This window comes from Diceros bicornis, chromosome 19, assembly GCF_020826845.1.
Source record: "Diceros bicornis minor isolate mBicDic1 chromosome 19, mDicBic1.mat.cur, whole genome shotgun sequence".
Taxonomy (NCBI): domain Eukaryota; kingdom Metazoa; phylum Chordata; class Mammalia; order Perissodactyla; family Rhinocerotidae; genus Diceros; species Diceros bicornis.
The window spans coordinates 8,283,384-8,305,990 of NC_080758.1; the positions used below are offsets into that span (position 1 = coordinate 8,283,384).

General features: G+C 41.8%; 1 protein-coding gene across 3 annotated transcripts in view; it reads right to left on the bottom strand.

The window, feature by feature from the left end:
• The window catches only part of DOK5 (docking protein 5), a 158,806-nt gene that overhangs the window by 14,726 nt on the left and 121,473 nt on the right, over positions 1-22,607 (bottom strand). For all 3 annotated transcript variants that reach the window (XM_058562440.1, XM_058562442.1, XM_058562443.1), the window contains exon 6: positions 21,145-21,280. In XM_058562440.1, coding sequence (XP_058418423.1) covers positions 21,145-21,280 — 136 coding nt within the window. The remainder of the gene's footprint in view (positions 1-21,144; positions 21,281-22,607) is intronic.

Below are 22,607 nucleotides of genomic sequence, written 5' to 3' on the forward strand. Positions count from 1 at the left end.
AGTCGCAAAAGATCACATATTATGTAATTCCACTTATACGAAATATCCCCAACAGGCAAATGCAGAGAGAGAGAAAGCAGATCAGTGCTTGCCTAATGCTAGACGGGTGATGGCTAAAGGAGATGGGTTTCCTTTTGGGGTGATTAAAATGTTCTGGAGTTGACTGTAGTGATAGTTTCACAATTCTGTGAATATATTAAAAATTGAATTATACAGTTTAAAAGGGTGCATTGTATGGTATGTGAATTATATCTCAATAAAGCTGTCACCAAAAAAATAAAATCAGATAGGAGTATGTGTGCTATGCAGACTATTAAAAAAACATGATATAGTGAGTTAGTGGGTGGCCAGTTCGGTCAAGCAGTTGTAGGGGAAGCAACATTTAAACTCCAGTGACAACTGGCCAAAGCATGGTCCCCATCATTATCACTGTCAACAACACAGACAGATCTTTTTTTTTTTTTTTTTTGTGAGGAGATCAGCCCTGAGCTAACATCCACCAATCCTCCTCTTTTTTTTTTTTTTTTTTTTGCTGAGGAAGACGGCCCTGGGCTAACATCGGTGCCCATCCTCCTCCACTTTATATGGGACGCCGCCACAGCATGGCTTACCAAGCAGTACTTCGGTGCGCTCCCGGGATCCGAACCAGCGAACCCCGGGCCGCCGCAGCGGAGCGCGCGCACTTAACCGCCTGCGCCACCGGGCCAGCCCCCAGACAGATCTTTTTAAAGACCTCCCAATACTCACAACCAGTGAAATGCTGATTGCCAAGGCCCTGCCCTCATAATGTTGGGCAAACCATATTAATCCTCCTGGGAGAGAAAAAGTTCTAATGACCACTGTGTATAACTTCTCAATGAGAAAAGAACGACAATCGTCTTCCGTACCGCCAACTATATTTGTGGTCTCTGTGTTCTTCATTTGGTTTGGCTGACACTTACTTGTTGCTTGTGCACGTCTTTTGTGAGTCTGAGACCAGGAGCACAGAGCAGTGGCGAGTCTCAGCCACAATACTGCGCCCTATTGTCCTTCTCTGGAATCCATTGTTTTTACAGGAGAGTATTGTGTTTTGCGAAATTGAACAGCATGACAGGATGTAATTGTTTGCTTCTACAGTCAATCATGAGTACCATATGCTGTGTTTCTGACATCGGTCTGGATCCATTCAGAAACAAGCACAAATCATCACAATGGCAAACATTAGTACTTCAAGACCTAACTCCATCCTCATCAAACTCTTAAACTTCCCCCAGGTTGTTCCTTGAAGTAACTCAAGTGGGATCTCTGCCAATAGCAACTTTGCATATGCAAATCATATTATAATTTTCCATTCACTCAACCTGGGCCCCGGTGAGACTGAATGAGGACACAGTTTTGACAATAAGATTGAGCTGTGAGTCAGAGCTACATTTACGCCTGAATGTCTGCTCAACCTGAGAGACTTCCAAAGCTCATGCAATTCTGATAGTATACTCAGTTTAAGAAACTATATATATACCAACTCATTTTCTATGGATATTTTAAGCACAAAATGTGGGCAAAGTTGAGTCAGAAGGGACAATTCAGTCGATGAGAGAAAAAGTAAAACTGGGTTCCAAAAGAAACCAGCATCTCAATGTCTTTCTCATTCCACTCAAAACTCAGCTGTCTCATTCACACTACCCTGCAAGTTATTGTGATTCTCCATCTGGCTGCCTGAGCTATGCCTTCATACTCTCCTGTGAAAATAATATTTGAAAATATACTCTACCTCTGCTTTCCGGGGCTCTGGGTCAGAGGTTCTCCAACTTTAGCAAGGCTAAGAATCACCTGGAGCGTTCATTAAAATGCAGATTCCTGGCCTCCACCCCCACAATGAGGGGGGGGCAAGAGTGTGCATTTCTACCAAGTTTCCCGATGGTTACAATCTTACTGGTCCAGGGACCACGCTTTGAGAACCACTCTCCTATGTTATTTATCACAATTGGACCAGCATTCTGGGAAAAAAGTTTTCGCTGTAGTAAGAGCTCAAACTTGGAAGAAAATGAGAGTTAAAGTCTAGAATCTACCACCAATAATTGCATCCCTCTAGGCTAGTTATCTACGCTCCTTCATTCTTTAATAGCTTGTCAGTAAAAAAGGAGAGAAAAATAGTTACTACTTTGCAGCTAATTCCAAGAACATACATGACTCATTGTGGGGTTCCATTAATGTTAGCAACATTTATAATTAGCCCTGTATCAATCAAAATACTGTCTTTAGCCAGAGTTTCTGAATAAGGTCCTAGTAGGAACATTCACATTTTCTTTTTAAACCTAAATATTTGATATAGGACTGGGTTTCTGGCTTGAGGGCAGAAGCTTTAAAGAGTTTTCAGGCAACAATAACAACAAAAAAGCCACACATCAAATCAAATACATAAATATGCTTAGAGAATATATTTAATCGCCTGGTCCCAGTTGGTATGATAATGAATTTAATGAACAAGCATGAATGAAGCTCTTCCTATAGGCATGGAACAATTGTAGGAACAGGAGAAAATCCAAGAAGCTCTAGGGTCCCCCCAGGACCAAAATCCCCCCTCCCCTCCCCAAGGAGTTTACATTCTCCAAGACAGCTCTATCTTTGGATCTGGTAGTATTTTGTTTACCTTAGTTCAGTCATCAATTTAAATGAAGACTGCAGCCAAGAAATCAAGAGAAGACTGAAACTTGGAAGGGCAACAATGAAAGAATTCGGAAAGACCATCAAGTGTAAGGAAGTGTCACTGGAGACTAAGGCCAAGATTATCCACACCCTCAAATCCCCAATTACTAGGTACAGGTGTGACAGCTGGGCAGTGGAGAAGGCTGATGGGAAAAAGATTCATTCAGTTGAAATATAGTGTTGGAAGAGAGCTCCACGAATACCCTGGACTGCAGAAAGAACAAGTGGGTCCTAGAGCAAATGAAGCCTGAACTATTGCTGGAGGCAAAAATGATAAACTGAGGCTGCCCTACTCCGGGCACATCATGAGAAGGCAGAAGTCTTTGGAAAAGACAATAATGCTGGGAAAAGTTGAAGGCAGCAGGAAAAGAGGAAGACCAAATATGAGATGGATGGACTCCATAAAGGAAGCCACAAGCAGGACTCTACAGGAGCTGAGGGGGGCTGTTGAAGATAGGACATTGTGGACATCACTCATTCACAGGGTCACCAGGAGTTGGAGCAGACTTGACGGCACGTAACAACAAGTATTTTGCCTGGCACCTAAAAGGGAGGGGAAGGGAAGGTCCACATTTTTGTGATATTTATTACTCATTTTTTAAAACTTGTAAAACATTGTATTCTTTCTTTCTTAGTATTGATATATTTTTATTATGCTCAGGAAATACAGAAGAGAATTTAAGGCAGATTTGAAATAAGCCCTATACCCATCACCACGAATAAAAAAGGAAACAAACAGAACTTTTAACATGTTAATATATTTTCTTTCAGTCTTTTTAAAAAATGTACATACATAATGTATACAACACAGACTCCATGATAGCGTATATACTCTTATGCCAGTCTCTTTTTTTCATTTCACATATTATGAACATATGTTATGTTCCTAAATACTGCCATCTTCCACATCGTCATTTTAATGTCTGAATCATAGCCTATCCTTTAGCTGTACCATACTTTATCTATTCATTTCCCTAACCATTTTCAATTTACCAGATGACGTAATGGAATTAAATTCTGACCCAATCTCCTTTATAACATTTTCTTTCCTGCTAACCACAATTTGTATTCTGGGACCCACTTCATCAACAACTATTTCAATAACTAGTTTTTAAATAAATTTTAAAATTTAATTTTAATTTAGATGTGAAATTGGATTTCAGACGGACTCAAAAATTACTTTTAAATGCTACTACATCAGCAAAGTAGATGAGTTGATAATTTCGTTTTTATGCTTAAACAAGGCAGTCTTACTTTCACATTATTGTGCATCTATACAACAGAATAATCCATAGCCATAAGAAAGACGCAAATCTTTGAGAAGCGATATAAAGCAATTCTAAAATCAAGGGGCCACATTGCCTTATCTACACATGCTCATGGGGAGAGCTGGCACTGGGATGGGTTTAAACACCACCCATCCACAGTCTGATGATTCTCAAATGCGTATCTGTAACTCCAGTCTCTCCCCAAACCTCAGACGTGTGTATTTAACAGCCCACTTCCCACTTCCACGTGGATGCCTAGTAGGCATCTCTCACTGAACACGTACAAACCCGAACTATAGTTTCTCACGCTCCTTTCCTCCAACCTCTTTTCCTTCCAGGTAGACGGTTCTTCCATCCTACCCATTGCTTTGTTTGAAGAAGAAGAAGAAGAAACCTTTGAGACCACCTTGTTCACCCTGCGGCCCACAAGAAGCTCATCCATCAGTGATTCCTGTTGTTCCAATCTTCAAAATGTGTCAAGAATCCACCAGTTTTCACCACCTCCATCCCTGCCATCCTGGTCCACGTCACCGGCGCTCGCCTAGATACCTGGACGACTGAAGCAGCCCCCTGACTCACCTTCTGGGTTGCAATCTTGCCCCACCCACCCCTAGTCTTTTCCAAACAGCTGCCAGGGTGATCCTTTTAAAAGTGAAGTCAGCATATCTCATCTTTTCTCAAAACCCTCTAATGACTTCCCAACTCACTCCAAGAAAAATGCAAACTCCTTACCATGGCTACAAGGTCATACAGGGCCTGGCTCCTAGTTACTTCTAGACCTTACCTCCCTAACCCTCTTCTTTTCATTTTATCTGCTTCAAAATCACAGCCTCCTTATACTTGAACATGTGAAACAAAGAGCTGCCTCAGGACCTGCCTGGAACAATCAGCCCTTAGAACTCTTCAAGGCTAACTCCTCACTTCCCTCAACTCTCTGCCAGTGTCACCTTATCAAAGCAACCAACTTCCATTATTCTCTCCTCCTTTACACTGCAGTCTTCACAGCATTCATCAACTCTGGACACAGATTTTTATGTCTATTGTCTATTGTTGATTGTCTGCCTCACCCCCCATAACAACGCAGTAAACTCCTTTAAGACAAGGACTATTTCTTGTTCTCTGCTGTACTCCTGCTTCCTAGAGCAGGGCCTGCCACAAAGTGGATACTCATATTTGTAGAATGAATGAACTTATTAATAAATAGATGTTTTATATCTATTAAGTGATATACACTCTGGAAGGATACAAAAGAATCTGGTAAAGTGTTTGCTTCTGAGAAAGTAAATTGATGGCCTGAGACGATAAAGCCTGGGAGAGAGACTTATTTTACACTGTACATCATTATGCACGATTTGCATTTTGTATCATATACAAATCAAATCTTTTAATCTAAAAGTCTTCTTTTGATATTAATGCATCTCAAAATAAATCACAGCCTTGTCCCTCAATTGCACACCATCCCATTCACTGGTTTAAAGAACTTTTTAATATGAATATGGTACTGAGGAACATGTGTGAGCACACCACTCCTCCAAGAACAGGTTTGCAGAGAGGAACTATCTCCCCACCTCATACACTGTAGTTTCCTAGGTCCTCCCCCTCCCCAGCCTTAACCTCTTTAGTCTTCCCACTTACTAGAAAATATAAACTGGGGGAAGTTAAAAGGAGACTAGAAAAGCATTCTCAAAGAAGCTTAAACATAATTTCAAATCTCTAACCAGAGACACGTACTTTAAATATCTCATGAATAGTAAATGTTTTGAACTGAATCTTAAAATGTTAGGTTTATTTCTACAAAATTCAGACCAAATGTCTCCCTTGAAAAAGAACAATAGTCTTAGACAATATTTTTTTTTTTTTTAAAAAGACACAGAAATCAAGCACATGTTTGTGGAGCATGCAATCTATTTACCAAGACTGACAAATCTCTATTTCTGAGGTTTATCAAACACCCTTGTAAAGTTCCAGCAAATATATCTTGTATGGTTGGATGCTGGGAGTAATTTATTGAGATAACTACGTTTGCTGCATTCTTCGGGGATCCTTCTCGATGAAGCAGGATCATTTAATCAATGCACACTGCTTAAAATCCTAATTGCTCCGCTAAGCGGCAGTAACCAGTTCCTTTGGAACAGAGAGGCACATGATGTTGAACAAGTTTTGTAATCATTGTGGGGCGACCACGTGGATGATGAGAAGAGGTAAGTCATTCTCCAGGTGTCCAGAGGACCGCACAGCAGCTCTTGTGCTCACCCTTCCTCCACCTGTTGGACAGGTGCACTCTCCTTTGTGTTAGAGGAGGAACGATTTCATGAAAGGATCTAGCTTTCGCAATGAGAGAGCTAAACAACTTGTTCTTGCTTTCCTAAATACACGTAACCCTGTGAACATACACTCCTGATACACACGTAAAGACTGGTTAACAGCCAGTATAATCAGACAATTAGGGAATTATGCCTGAATTGACATTTCTGTTCTCAGTACAATGGTATGTTCACTGAACCATCGGTTTAAGTCTCACTGTGAATTTTTGTGTGTATAAAGGGCATCAAAGCGTGTGTCCCATGCTGTGCTCTCTCTATAACCCCTATTCCATTTCTTCCAGGGACCAAGGAGCCAGATTCTCAGCATCACTTTAAAGCAGTGGTTCTCAAAGGGTGGTCCCTGGACCAGCCACATCAGCATCCCCTGAGAACTGATGAGAAGTTCAATTCCAATGCCTCACCTTCTGTGGACAGCCAGATAGGAAATGGTTTTGCCAACTAATTAACTCTTTCGTTTCAATGTGAAAGCAGCCCTAACAATACATAAATGAACGGGTGTAGCTGTGTTCCAATAAAACTTTACTTACCAAAACAGGCACAGGCTAGATTTTGCTCATGGGCTGTAGTTTGCCAACCCCTGATTCAGACCTATACCATGTAACTTTTAACTATTTCCACTAGGTATTTACATACTGTTGAATGAGAAAACCTGGGGGTAGTTTTTAAAATGTATAACATGATTACAATTTTGTAAAGCCAACAATTACCCCCAAATATTCATCTTGTATGTATGTGTGTATCTTACCTATCTACATGTATATGTAGATAGAGATTTCTGTATAGGATTGTATGGGTACAGAGGGAAACATGGAAAGATAAGTACGAACTTCTTAAGATTCAGGAGTTGCTAATGGGGGAAAAGAGGGGAAAGAGATGCGTACAAACAAATAATAAAGAAAAAATATAGTACTAATCACCATTTATATGATCATATTTTTGCAGTTAGATAAGTGTCACATACATGTGTTTATGCAAAAATAAATTAAATAGGATTCAAAAACCAATCCCTGTCTCCAAGGATAGTTGTGAAAATTAAACTAAATAAAGCACGAAGACTCTCAGCACAGAGCCAGATGGAGCTGCTCATTCCAACTTTAATTATCCCTCAATTAAAATAAGCCTCCTAACTCGGTTTTCTGCTTCCACACTCCCCGCCTGACAGCCCTGCCTTTTCCCTTCCCCCTTTCAATGAATTCTGCCCTCGGTGTTCTTTGGCTCATTCACTCACTCATTGCATCCACTTATATGCTCTGGGCATCATCTACAAGTCATGCACTATGCCAGGGGCTGGAAACTTACAAATGAATAAAACACACTTCCTCGGCCCCCCAGGATTTTTTAGGAAATGGCCAGAGAGCTGATTTAAAGCCCAGCTTGGATCACGTCACCATCTGCCTCCACAATGGCACTCCTTCCTCTACAAAAGAGAGCAGACCCTCTTCTAAGCAGAGCTCTCCTTCTCCCGGGCGGAGAAGATTCCTTGTATATGCTCATAGACCTAGTGCCTGGCAGGATTCCTGGCACACAGCAGGCACTTAATAAAAAGTGGCTGAATGACTGAAACACTGATGGACAAATTGACTGACTTGACTGAATGAATGAATCATTAAGTGAATGAGAAACCTCCATAATCTTCCATCCCCTTGCCATGTCATCCTCTCCTACTACAAGTCAATAATAATAACGGCTCAGGTTGATTTGTATTGAGTAGGTGCCAAGACACTATGTCAAGAAATCACTTGCCTTACCCCACCTGGTAAGGTATGTACTAATATAATCCCCCCTTTATAGAGGGGGGAACAGATATTCAGGGTGGTGAAGTGACTTGCCCAAGGACACTGAGCTAGTAAAGATGCCCAGCCAGGATTTAGGACCCGGGCCTCTTACTCCAGAGCTAAAGTTCGCATCACAATTCTGTGTATTTCTCATAGGAAGCATTGAGGATGTTACGAAGACCTTAAAGGATGGGCTCATGTCCTGTTCATAAGGATAAAAGGCACCGGAATTTTATTTCCAAAGCTTAGAGAAATGGCAACTGGTTGAAAATCCAGGCTGCAAGGATATGGGAATGCCCCCACCATCTGGAGAAACAGAACCTACCAGTGATTCCACCAGGCCCTTGGAAGCCCACTGTCCCAGGGGCCTTCTCTCAAGTGGAAATTAAGTGTCTGCCAAACATGTGGTCTTCCTTGTCTTCCTAATGAAACCCGTTCTCATGGGCTGCCTAATCCTGATTCCAGCTCTGACAGATGTTTGGCACGAACCACTCAACGATCTGTCTTGACTTTCTCCAATTCCTCTCCCTTGTTCTGACATTTGGAGGAAAAGTGATGGGTATTCCTATCATCAAAATGTTACCAAGATATCACAGAATATTACTGAACTGTCAAGGAAATGCGGCAGAGGCTTACTTTTCGAATATTACACACACAGACAAAGAGAGAGAGAGAAGTATAGAAAAAGTGAGTAGGAGAGAAAGATTTCTTTCCTACTAAGGAAAAAATGCAGCAGAGACACTACTTGGTGAGCAGAACTCCGGCTAAAACAATGCCTCCATTGTCGCTTGCGGCTTTGATAAAGCAGGCTGTTAGTGAAATCAACCATTTGGGGCCAAATTTCCAAGCGCAGCATTTTGCTGAGAGCACCAGATGCACTCAAATGGTTATTTTCATGGGGAATGAAAGTGATTTGCATCAATTTATTCAGAGCCATCTGAATTCTTAGCCACAGGCATAAAACAAAATCATTGCTCCCTTTGCTTCTGGTAACTTTTTATGCCTCCTTGCTAAGGAAATCCTCTCCCCACCTGTACATCGACATTGATGTCCTCAGGGACTGTTTTCTGCGGCCTCTTAAAGCAGCCTTGCTTGGAACCTGGGCCTTGTTTTGGCATTGGGAGGGAACTAGATTTGGTACTCTGGCTTCATTTTTCTTTTTCTCTATGCTCATAAAATTATCTATTCAATCCTTACTTTGTTCATTCAACAAACCTTCATTAAGCCCTGTGCCAGGCCCTGAGCTATTATAGACCCATGGGGCCTAGTCCCTGCCCTCTGGAGGCTTAGAGCCTCAAGTGGAATGGCCACTTACTCAGAGGTCAGCTTTTGAAGCTAACGCATGAGGCAAAAATCCCATAAGGTCAGATTGAACCTTTAAACTCAAGGGCTCATACTTAACAGAAGCGGATGCTCTGGTGACAAGATGCCACATGTACGCCGGAACTGGGACCAGTGAGTGAAGGGGCAATTTGTGTTTCCTGTTGTAGGCACATTCCAGGCATAAGCTCACTGAGCAGAGTGGTGGGCTGGTGGGCGGATCGCCTGGACCATGTAGATGTGGGGTACTTCGCTTTCTTGCGCTTGGCTTTGCAGAGCAGCTGTAACTAACTCTGTGCACATTTACGGGCTCCTGCTGAGTGCTAGGCCCTGCTGGAGCCACACACAGAAGACGGGGGCCTTACCTTGGATTCTCACGTTGTCATACTCACAGAAATATCATCAGTGTCTTAAGGAAACAACAAACAACAGCGCTCAGCCCCATCACCCAGATTCCTGGTGCGCTCATTTATATCCCTCATGTCCCCACTGCTTCAAGGTGAGTCTCTTTCTCCTGGCCCATCCCACGCCAGTTTGTGTGAGCAAAAAGGACTCATTATAAGAGCTCACATTTGTTGAATCTTACTACGTGCCTAACGTGTCCTAGCCCATGTGACCCACACAACATTGTGAGGCATAAACACTACTACTATCACCCACACATGACATATGAAATAAACACGGCAAAAGGAGGCCAGACTGCATAGCTCAGAAGTGACATGTAACCCCAGACAGGCTGGCCCATCAAATTCTGGCCCAGCCTTCCAGCAGGACCTGCCCTATCTTTAGAGCAGAGTTTCTTAACTTTAGCACTATTAACATTTTGGAGCAAGTTATTTTTTGTTGTAGGGCTCTCCTATGCGTTATAGGATGTCTTGCAGCATCCCTGGCCTCCACTCACTAGATGTCAGTAGCATACTTGCCCCCCATCCAATACTGACAACTAAAAATCACTCCAGATAACTGTCAAATGTCTCCTGGTAGGCAAAATTGCTACCCATTAAGAACCACTGGTTTAGGATGACTACATAAACCAGTTTGCCTAGTTGCAGCCAGTTTACATCTGTTATCCAGGCATAACTCTTAATCAAGGCCAGTCACACAGGGTCCCATGCTTAGAGGGGCCCACACTTGATTTGATGCTCTATCACCATCTTAAAATTTTTAATTTTTGAACAAGAGACTCTGCATTTTCATTTCGAGCTAGGCCTGCAAATTACACAGCCAATCTTGCTCTTAATAGGGTCAACTTTCACTCTCAAAAGTGTCCACGCTTGGAAAAAAATTCCTATGGTTACCCTTCTGATGATACATGCCAGAGCCTTTAAAAGCTCACCGCGTAATTTTTGCCTTAGTGAACGAAAATACAAAAGGCTGGTTTACTTTTCTGTAACAGATTGTATAGCCAGTTTCAGTCGCCAAGCACACTCTTGCTTACACACGTTCTGCATTTTCTATCATAAACTCCTGACATTTTCCCAAGTAAGAAAAGGTAGCAGCCTTTGCTACCAGGGAAACGGCCATAATCTTCAGTAAAAAGAGATATCAAGGAAATAAATATCTTGGCAAAAATAGAAAGGGCAAGAAGTTATGTGTTGTTCCCCTAGACCAGAGACTGCAAACTTGAATGCCTACATGGGTCATGCAGGGAGCATAAATAAGTAAAGCCTTCTGGTTATGGAGACAACAAAAAATGGTAAGAACTATGAAAAACTAAAGAGCAGTCACCATCGCAAAATGGTGGCTGCTATCCCATTTTAACTCAGGCAGGTACAGTGTCACCAGATATTCTCATTTCTTCAAGACAGAACTATGTATTTTATGTGAAACCTCCCGTTTTAAACATTGGGACCTAATGTAATTTTTTAAACATATCATCTGTGCGAATACCTTGTAGACCAAACAAAAAGTAGAGCGCACGTGCCATCCCACAACACCCGCCCTCTAATCTTTGGCACAATCTGAACTCCTTCTCCCTGGTCTAGACATTCGAGACACCTGCCTAAGTCTCCTTACTGCCAGAAGCTGAAGCAGTGGATAACTTTACCTCTCTCCCTTGCTACTTGCATAATGGAGGAGGATCTGTATTTCATGCTTGGACGGGTTGAAGACTATTTGGGGAGGAACCTATTAAGTGATCGATTTCCAGTTCTGCAGACACAATTGACTGACTCCCCCAAATGTTGAAACCTTCATAGTTGGTGACAACTGTCCATCCTGGCAGCACCTCTGAATGCCCTCTCTATGCTGCATCCTGGGTGGCAGATTCTGGTCATGTCCAACACTATAGCATCATGGGAAAAAAGCCATACAAAGCAAACAAAGCACGTGTCTGCTGGGGCAACTAAAAGCTGGAACCCTATTGAATGATGCCTATGGTATCTCTTGAAATGATTGATTCTTATTAAAATCTTAAGTGACCTCTGATTTTACTGATAGGTATTTGGGATTATTGCTTCTGCCTTCAGCAAACTCCTAGGAGAAAAGGTGAATCCACATGGCTTGGAGGGGAGGGACTGGCTAAATAATTACATTTGTATCTAACGCTTAAACACCAGGGTGTAGAGTGGGGGCCAGTGAACTACAGCCTGCAGGCCAAATCCTGGTAGCCTGTGTTTGTATGGCCCAAAACTAAGAATGGTTTTTACATTTGTAAAGTAAAAAGAAGAGAAGGAGGGGCTGGCCCGGTGGCATAGTGGTTAAGTTCGCATGCTCTGCTTCGGTGGCCCGGGGTCACAGGTTCAGATCCCGGGTGAGGACCTACGCACCGCTCATCAAGCCATGCTGTGACGGGCATCCCACACATAGAGTAGAGGAGGATGGGCACGGATGTTAGCCCAGGGCCAATCTTCCTCAGTAAAAAGAGGAGGATTGGCAACAGATGTTGGCTCAGGGCTAATCTTCCTCACCAAAAAAAAAAAAAAAAAGAGAGAGAGAGAGAAAGAGGAAGAAGTGGAGGAGGAAGGAGAGAAGCAGCAGCAACAACCAAAGCCTAAAATATTGACCATCTGGCCCTTTTCAGAAAATGTTTGCCAATCCTTGGTGGATAAATCACTTATTTCCTAACTTCTCAAAACAGATTAAAAACGGCATTGAAGGGGCCGGCCTGGTGGCGCAAGTGGTTAAGTGCATGCGCCAATCTTCCTCAGCAAAAAAAAAAAGAGGAGGATTTGCAGATGTTAGCACAGGGCTGATCTTCCTCAAAAAAAAGGCATTGAACTGATTCCATTCATCTCTCAGTCCTCATCACCACTCCTATCTCCCTCGTCTCTGCCATGATGGACATCAGGAAACCACGTTACTCCACGCACCTATGGTCAACCAGATGCACCCTCTGCTCTCATGTGAACATCTTCAGTGCATGTCATAACCTATGGTCTTGTCATCCTCAGGCTTTCAATTTACTGCCTACTTACAGAGTTACCATCTTAAACAATATTAATTTTAGAGTTTATAAACAAAGCTACAACCTGTTATCAGCATTCAGTTTGTTTCCTTTTCCTGTAGAGGAACAGCCAACAGCTAAACAATGACCATGGTAAGGTTACAGGAGCTTACAGCTCCAGGAGGGAATCGCACAAGGCAGGGCAGCATTTAATAATCAGGTGAAAGGACTATTAAAATACACCATTGCATGTTGCAAGTTATGATGTTGTTATAAGAGACTGAAAAGAACGTACTCAGAAAATGACATTTTTTCCCTAATATACAGAAACAAAAGTCACAGCAAATTTGAGGAAGAAGCCTGAGTTGCATCTGTATCTGTCCTATCTGAAGAAACGGTTTGGTCCGTCTTAAATGCTTATTTTTAAACATAGGTTAATCCCACTTAGCATCTTTTAATTTCTAATGAATTCATGAGGAGTGCTCTGTGACTTAATTCAGTTAATTTAATTTTAGCTAAGTACAGCACGGTGGCTCAAGTGTGGACCCGGGAGCCAGCAACACCTGGATTTAAATCTTGGCTCCATCACTTCTAGCTGCGTGTCCACACTTCAAACCCCTTAGCTATAAAAAGGGGATGTTAGTTCCCACGTCAAGAGTCATGTTGAAGATTAAATGTTAATACACGTCTAGTGCTTGGAAGAGTGCCTGGGACACAGTCAGCTCTTAATAAATGTCGGATACATTGTCATCACCAGCAGCAGCAGCACGGAGCCAACTCTTGTTCATCCTAAAACTCAGCTCAGACATAACCTTCTCCAAAAAGATGCCCTTGCCGCTTAATGGAAACCCCATTTCTAGCGCTTGAAAATTTCCCTATCAAGCTTTGAAGCTCCACAACATATTTTTAAAAAGTCGTCATCTCTTAGCATGCATTTTTATGCATTCATGGGGGAGAATCCTCTCTCTCCCCCACCAGTGGCATCAGTTCGGTTTGCCCTATGCCAGAAGTTCAACTACGATTTCTGTTCCTATAAATATAATTATGTAGCCATGGTTAAAAAAATTACATGGAAGAGAAAGACATACAGTCCCTTCCCGGACCCTCAAACCACAGTCCTGCTCCCCAGGTAACCGACATTAGCAGGCACATTTGTATCCCGCCGGAAGTTCACTTTCTGTGCTTAGAAAGCACACGTGAGCGTGTCCAACTCTGCCTGTCGCCCTGCCTCTTCCTCACTGACTTCACACGCCTTTCAAATTACCAAGAGTGACCCTCTTCATGCTCTGGAGCTGCCTCATGTAATTCCTGTGACGTCACTTGCCATAATTTATCTAATCATCCCCTTTTGGAGGACACTGAAGCTGTTTCCAGTTATTTCTGGTATTACCAACAAGCTCTCCAAGAACGGGAACTTCATCTTCTTCAGAGTCATTTCCCCAGCACCTTGCGGAGAGCAGGGCTCAGCAAATGTTTGTTAACCAGTGGAATGGAAGAAAGAGGGTGTGACTCCCTCCATGAACATCTGTGTCCACATCATCTTTGCTTCTGCTAGTGTATCTCTGGGGTAAATTCCTAGAAGCACTATTGCTGAGAAAAGAGACGTACGAATTTAATTTTGATAAATAAGGACAAATTGCTCTCCAAAGAGACCACAGCAAACTGAAGTCTCAGAACTATATCACTGCATATTTTGAAGGGTATAAATCGTAACTCCTTATCTAAATTTTAAGATCCTTTAAAAATGCAAAAGATTTTTTTATGCTTTATTTTATGTTCTCCATAAGATCTACCACATTGCTTTGCAAGTAGTAGATAGGTGTTCAATAAAAGACGTTTGAATGATAATTAATATACCAGGATATAAAAAGGCTTTAGTCCAGGAGAGGGAAAAAGCTGATAATGGCTTTAAGCAGTACACTAATAAAAAAGAAATCTGTAAGTTAATCCAATCAACCAGGGCCCATACGCAGAAGAGCTAAAAACTGATTTTTCTGGGATGGAGACAGTGGAGGATGTTGAGTTGTGAGAAAACTGTTTATACATATAAAACCCCAGCAGGCAAGGGTCTGTTTCAGTGTTTGAATAGTAATAACATTGATTCTATGATTTCTTTGATGCTCTCTCTCTATTTTTTTAAAAAATTGTGTAGCATATTGCTTTTTAAATTAGGTTGAATATAAATTATTTTGGTTTCCAGAATGCTGTAAGAATTGCACTTGAATTCTACAAATTCATTAGCCAATTTTATTTGCAAAACTAAGTTCGCAAGTAAGTCGATCAGTTAAAGAAACAAAAAAGAAAAGATGTGATAAAGAGGGAAGAGTGAAAACTGTTGTTCAGATTTCACTCTCAAACCTGGGTGCAGTCAGAGCTCCAGGGTCGGGGGAGAAGTCACCCTCCATGGAGCCCCGCCTCGCAGGGCCCGAGAGAGCCTGCTAAATTGCAGTCATTCTCTACCTTGTCGCTCTCGCCTTGAAGGAAATTCTAAAAATGACAGGCCCAGGCGTGGAATGAGGGACATCCCACACACCGCCACTCCTTGTTCCCAAATTAGACTTTGTCATAGACACTGATCTCCAAGGCGGCAAAAATAGCAAAAGCTGCTCCAGGGAGCCCCAAGCTGTCCCCACAGAGTCTCCCTGCAGCTCCTCCAGCAAGGCAGCTGGCAGCTGACGAGCAAACAAGCTCGCCACCCCATCTCATTCAAAGGTCAGTCCTTCCCCCAGTTACTCCAGGCCCACCCCACTGCTATTACCCCTTTAGAGTGAATATCAATAATACGCTGAAGGTACCAAGCAAGAAGGGGAGGGAGGAATTACAAGATATAAGGTTGTGACCTGGGGGCCAGCCTGGTGGCATAGTGGTTAAGTTCACGTGCTCTGCTTTGGTGGCCCAGGCTTCACGAGTTCAGATTCCGGGTGAGGACCTACGCACCACTCATCAAGCCATGCTGTGGCAGCATCCCACATGTAAAGTAGAGGAAGATGGGCACGAATGTTAGCGCAGGGCCAATCTTCCTCGGCAAAAAAAGAGCAGGATTGGCAACAGATGTTAGCTCAGGGCTAATCTTCCTCACACACACACAAAAAAGATTGCAACCTGGTGCCAAAACTACCAAAAGAAATGAAATTTCTGGTTTTTTTCTTGTTGTTGGGAAAGAGTTTCTCTCAGCTAACAGCTGTTACCAATCTTCCTCTCTCTCTCTTTTTTCCTCCCCAAAGCGCCAGTATGTAGTTGTATATTCTAGTTGTAAGTCCTTCTAGTTCTTCTATGTGAGCTGCCCCCATGGCATGGCTACTGACAGACAAGTGGTGTGGTTCCACGCCCAGGCACTGAACCCAGGCTGCCGAGGCAGAGTGCACCGAACTTTAACCACTAGGCCATCAGGGCTGGCTCAAAATAAGATTTCTTTAACAGTGATTTTTTTAGATATACTCTAAGTTGACAGATATTTCTGAAAGGTACTCTGATATTCAAGGTAATTTGAAACGCTAAGACAGTTCTTAGTGGGGACATAAGATGGACATAAAAGCTTCAAAACTTCAAGGGAGTAAGGCATTGGGGCCAGAAGTAGAGGTTTAGGAACCAGATAAAATGATCCTGCAATCCTGGCTCCAGTAGCAATGAGATCTATGGCTGCAGGCAAGTGACTTAACCACTCTGAGCATCAGTTTTCTCATCTATATGATAGGAAGAGCGATTCTTTCCAGGTCAAGGGTCATCAGTAATACTCTCTTGAACTGTAAGCCCCTCGGGAGCACAGGCCTCACCGGTCTAATCTAATGTAAACTATATCCTAGAGCACATAACAGAGCATATTCGGTCCTCAATAAACATTTTTGAATGAACAAATGAATGAGAATGAATGAATGAATCTACCTCACAGAGTTATTGTGGTGATTAGAGAAAAAGCAAGTAAAGTGTCAGGTATATTGTAGAAGGCTTGATAAACGGTAGTAGCTATTATAGCAGATGTTCAATAACTAAATGGTATCATTAGTAAAATACCATAAAGTAGGAAAAATATTTAAAAGGTAAAATCAAAGCACTAACTAAATATTATTTCAGAAGTCTGCATGGTGTGGGGACAGACACTCAGGTGGCTCCCAGGGTTCCTCCTCAGGGTGTTCACGCTCTGTGTGTCCCCTTCCCTGACTATGGGAATGGCCTTGTGACTTGCTTTAAATCAACAGACTAAGACAGGGTGATGGTATATCATTTGCATGATTACGATACATAGGATTGTGGCCTCCGTCCTGGACAGAGACTCTCTTGCTGGATTCGATGAAGTAAGTGGCTGTGTTGGGGAGGCCCATGCGGCAAAGAACGGATGGTGGCCTCTGGGAGCTGAGCTAAGGATGGCCTCCCTCCAACAGTCAACATGGAACTGAGGCCCTCAGTCTTACAGCCACAAGGAACTAAGTTCCACCAATAACCATGTGAGTTTGTGAGTGGATTCTTCCCCAGTCTAACCTTGAGATGGGACTGGAGCATCTCAGCCTTGTGAGAAACTGAAGCTGGGGGCCTAGCTAAGCCTTGTCAAAACTCCTCACCCACAGCAACTGTGAGATAATCCATGTGTGTTGTTCTATGGCGCATAGTCTGTGGTGCTTTGTTACACAGCAATAGAAAATTAACGCAAGTAGTGTTACAGGCAAAATATCAGTTGGCCGCAGTGTGGGGAGTCAATGCCCAGAGAAAGACCCCTGGCTGAGAGTACAACAGAGAGAGGCAGAGACTGTGGGGAACTGAACATCCCCCTTCTATCTAAAGAGGGCAGACACTACTGGGCATATCTGATTGTTGCCATGTGGGGATGTGAGATAAAGTGTTGCCAGACCTTTTCATTTTTCAAGATAATACAGAAATTGAGTTTTACGTGAAACCTCTTAATTTTTAAATGTTGTCCACTAATTTGGAATTTGTAGAACGGCAGTGAGCTGATCTCATGCAGGACAAAGAAAACATGTTTAGGGGCTTGATCCAGAGGTAAAGCATAAACTGGGGCAGTTATCCCAGCATGCTTGCTCCAAATTTGAGCCCCACTACTTCCAAGCTGGTGGCCTGGGGCTTCAATCCAAGGGTCACTGTTGAGGATTAGAAAGTACACAAAAATTCTTTAAAATACTGTCTATCACAGAGTAGAGATATGATACATTTTTTTTAATTATTGTATTAGTTTCCTACGGCTGTTGTAACAAATTACCACAATTTAGTGGCTTAAAACAACACAAAGTTATTCTCTTACAACTCTGGAGGCCAGAAGTCTTAAATCAGTTTCACTGGGCTAAAGCCAAGTTGTTGGCAGGGCTGGTTCCTTCTGGAGGTTCCAGGGGAGAATGCGTTTCCGTGTATTTTCCAACTTCTAGAGGCCACCTACAACCTTTGGGTCACGTCTTCTTCTACCTTCAAAGCCTCAGCATAGAATCTTCACATCTCTCTCTCTCTCTGTCCCTCTGCTTCCGTTGTCACATCACCTTCTGTCTGATGACTGTTCCTGTTTGCCTCTTATAAGGACCCTTGTGATTACATCCGGCCCACCTGGATAATCCAGGATAATCTTCCCATCTCAAGAGCCTTAACTTGATCACATCTGCAAAGTCTCTTTTGCCATATAAGGTAACATTCACAGGTTCCAGGGATTAGGATGGGGACATCTTTGGGGAGCCATTATTCAGAGTATCACAATTAATATTATTAATATTATTATAACTGTCTGACCCACAAGCCTCCTCTTTATGACCTCCGGGATTCAGGGTCACAAGTCTGATCCAAACCAACTCAGTCAAGGCTGCAACTTCACACTGGCATGGGTCCCACGGAGAAGCACTCTGTCAGCAGACGAGGTCTTGGGAGTTTTATGACAGTGGCGGCTCACAGTGGGTTAGGGCCTCCTGATGATCAGGCTAAGCCCAGAGGTTAGCTTCACCATCTTTCTCCATTTATGACCTTGGCTATCACAGAGAAGCAAGCCAGTAGTGGCATAAAGGCAATTCCTAGTTGAGAATATAGACAGACCTGTATGGATCCAATTACCAGAAAACTCAAAACTGCAACCTAGGAAGGGTAGGCCAGTTTCATTTGCTTCGTTTTAACACGGTATCTCTTTTCTCCCCTAATCAGGGATTGATTCAAGCACACTGATTGTCAGTGTTTCACAATCTCCAGTTTAAGTTCCCTGCGATTCAGGTCCTATTTTGGAGCTTACTCATTTCCATCTAAAACAGGATGTTGTTGCTTTAAAATCACGTTCATTTTATATAACTCGTTGAGCATACAGCAAATTAAGAGCAAACATTATTTTCCAGTTAAATTTGCAAGGGGATGATCTGAACGAATTAATCATATGCCTGATTAATTTTAGCGGAAGTAATGAGGAGGTTGTAAATGGAAAAACATGTGCGTGCAGAACCTGCCTTTCAAGCGCAAAACAATTTATGCTAATTGATGGTTTTACCAATAAGGTAATGTCAGAAAAACTTCTTCAGATGTTTAAAGGCATCTAATAGGAAAGCTACACAACTTTAATGCAATGACATGTAGCCCTGTAAGTTCAGAGTGACCTGAATTCTACTTTACAGCTATCTAGTATCTATCCATCCATCAATCCATCCATCCATTTATTGCAATGTCCAGAATTGGTAAGCATATGGAGAAATGGATACCAAGACTGCATTAGTTCAAAAAGAACACTTTTAAATAGTTGTGGAAAAAAATCAAAGAAGACTATTTCATGATACGTGAAAACTACATGAAATTTGAATTTCAGTGTCCATTAATAAAGGGTTTTTTTGGAACACAGCCACATCTATTTGATTACATTTACCTATGGCTGCTTTTGCACTACAATGCCAGAGCTAAGTAGTTGCAACAGAGACCATCTTAGTCCACAAAGCCTAAAGAATTTACTGTCTGGCCCTTTACAGAAAGTTTTGCCAATCCCTGCTCTAAAATCCCAGAGCTTTGCATGCACAAGTCATTTGGGAATAATCTGGGGCTGCTTTGGGATAGATCATATTACTGGCATGCTTTTCCCCCTCTTTAAATCCAACCACCCCACATGTTTAAATCATAAAGTTTCAAACTACCCTAATCTTACCATGCCAGCCCAGTTCCTTTTGGTTTTGCAGACTTCCTTCCAGATGTTTGCAGCCACAATGCATGATTTGCATTATTTAACTGTTGTGCATTCAAGATTTCATGAATTTATTTTTCTTAAAGAAAAAACTCATGAATCATAATTCTCTGTACAAGTCACAGTCTCTAGCACAATGCACGGAACAGAGTAGGTGTTCCGAGAGAGCGTTCACATATGCTCATGTGTATTTGTGTTTGTAGTGTCTTTATATATTGATGGCTATGAAGGTTTATCAACCAGAGATGGCAAATCTGTGGCCGTGGGCAGGATGGAGTCTACGGACAGGTTTTATTTGGCCCACAAGTGTTACTGTTTTGTTGTTCGTTTTAAATGGAATTAATTTCCAATAGTTATAAACTAGAAGATATTATATACAGACGCAAATCCTTTGCTTCTTTGGAAAAAATTAAGATATCTCCTACTTGGAGCCCATAATCTCATGTCAACAGCTGTCTGGTCTTGGCTTTTGATATTTCACTCCAGTTTCCACTCAGCCCTCTTCTGTCTCATTTTCTCTCTGGCCTCTGCTGACACTTGAAATTATAACTTCTGATACAACTATAAATATACATCTATATGTAGATAATCCACAGAGCTGTGTCTATAGATGTCCATACACATCCAAACTGATTTTAACATACATACTCACTGCAAAGGATTGAATGATTATGTCCCCCTAAATTCATATGTTGAAATCTTAACTCCCCAGGTGATGGCACAGGAAGTGGGGCCTTTGGGAGGAGATTAGGGCATGAGGATAGAGCCCTCATGAATGGGATTAGTGCCCTTATAAAAGAGACCCCAGAGAGATCCCTCACCCCTTACGTCACGTGAGACACAGAGAAAAGACAACCATCTATGAACCAAGAAGTGGTCCCCACCAGACAACGAAGCTGCTGTCACCTTGATCTTGGACTTCCCAGCTTCCCAGTGAGAAATAAATAAATTTCTGTGGTTCATAGGCCACCCAGTCTATGCTATTTGTTTTAGGAGCCCGAACTTATTAAGACACACACATATAACAATTGAGGCACAAAGTAGAGAACCAGGAAAGTATGGTTACTCTGTTACTAATTGGCCACTTTGGGCTTTCCAAGGATGGCATTTAATCCAAGGAAACCATTGCTGAGTTTAGGAGTAAACCATCTGCCCAAATAATGCTGCCCATATTTTTCAGCACAAAGATTCCAAGATTGCACTCTATAGTTGTATACGCTGGGTTCTAAGGAAGAAATGCCAAACGTACCATTGAATTTTTCACGCTCTGTAGCAAGCGTTCATGCTGCTCAGCTATAGCCAAGGCAGCAGAGTGGACTTTCTGGTAGATGGCTTCCCCATCTCGCGTTTGAAAGATAAACAGCCCTTCACCAGTCTCACACATCCTGTGAAAACAAAAACAGAAGGCTTCTGAAAATCCAGCTCCTAGAAGTCCAAGGCACTGACAGCCTAGAACAATCCATGAGACTAGACCCATTTATTTTGTCTGAGGTTAGGATTCTCATTCACATTTACTAAACAAACTTAACTAGAATCAAAACTTATCATTAATTGTTATTAATATGGGCAGGGAACCAACCACTCTAGGCTAACACGGTGTTGAATTTTTTGTCAAGAAGCAAAGCAGAAGATTAATAAAAAAGCCATTTCTTGATTCTTAGTATAATCCCTGTACTTCACCTTACTACTCTCAAAGAATTTACCTGTGCAACTCGTTCTCATTATAGTCCGTGAATCAGAAACTATGCCATTCAGCTCAGAGGTGAAAGGAAGATTCTGTGACTCGCAGATTCTGTTCTAACTTTCTTTACAGAGAATGGCTTTAAGGATTCTTTCATTTCCAAAATCATAGATCAAATTTTACTCCAGCTTTCACTCAATAGGATGGATCAAATGCACCTAAGAATTTTTTTTTAAATAAGCATGACTGCTGAATTAATGTGTGGAACATAAGAGAAGTTCCTCAAGGAAAGCTATATGGGTTTCATAATTAACATTAAGGATTATGAGGAAGATCATCTCCACTTCAGACTGTTAAAAAAACAGAAATGAATTCCATTAATAAGGGAGGATTAGTAGACACAATTAGGCAAGAACCAAATAAAAGTGTTTTAATTACTAAGTATATTTTAGTATATATATGTATGTGTGTGTGTGTATATATATATATATATATATATACACACACACACATACATATATATATATATATATACACACACACACATATTATGTGTATATATACATATAGTTTATATATATAATTACCAAATATATTTAATTACTCTAAATATTTTTAAAGAACTTGGACAAAATTATGTGCGAGGATGAAGTTCTGATTTTGATAAGTACATATATCAACAGTAAACGAAGAGGTTGTTTCCGTTTGTTTGTTTCAAAGAACCTACTGATTCTAAGACACAATTCCACTCCTTCCATCTCAGAATCTCTTGCTGAAAAATTGAATACTGGCTTTAGTGACTGAGTTTTGCTTACATCTAAAGAACTGTTTAACAGAACATGGAAACCAACCAAATTTTCAACCCAAACCACCATTAATTATTTTATCTACCCCAGTCTATGGAATGAATGTGGTAAAAATAGGAAGATTTATCCCCATCTAATTTTCCACACTTGGCCCAATACCAAGGCCATATGGCAGTTTTCAGCATATAGGGCATGGTGATGTCATTGGTCAAAACCTGCCTAGCT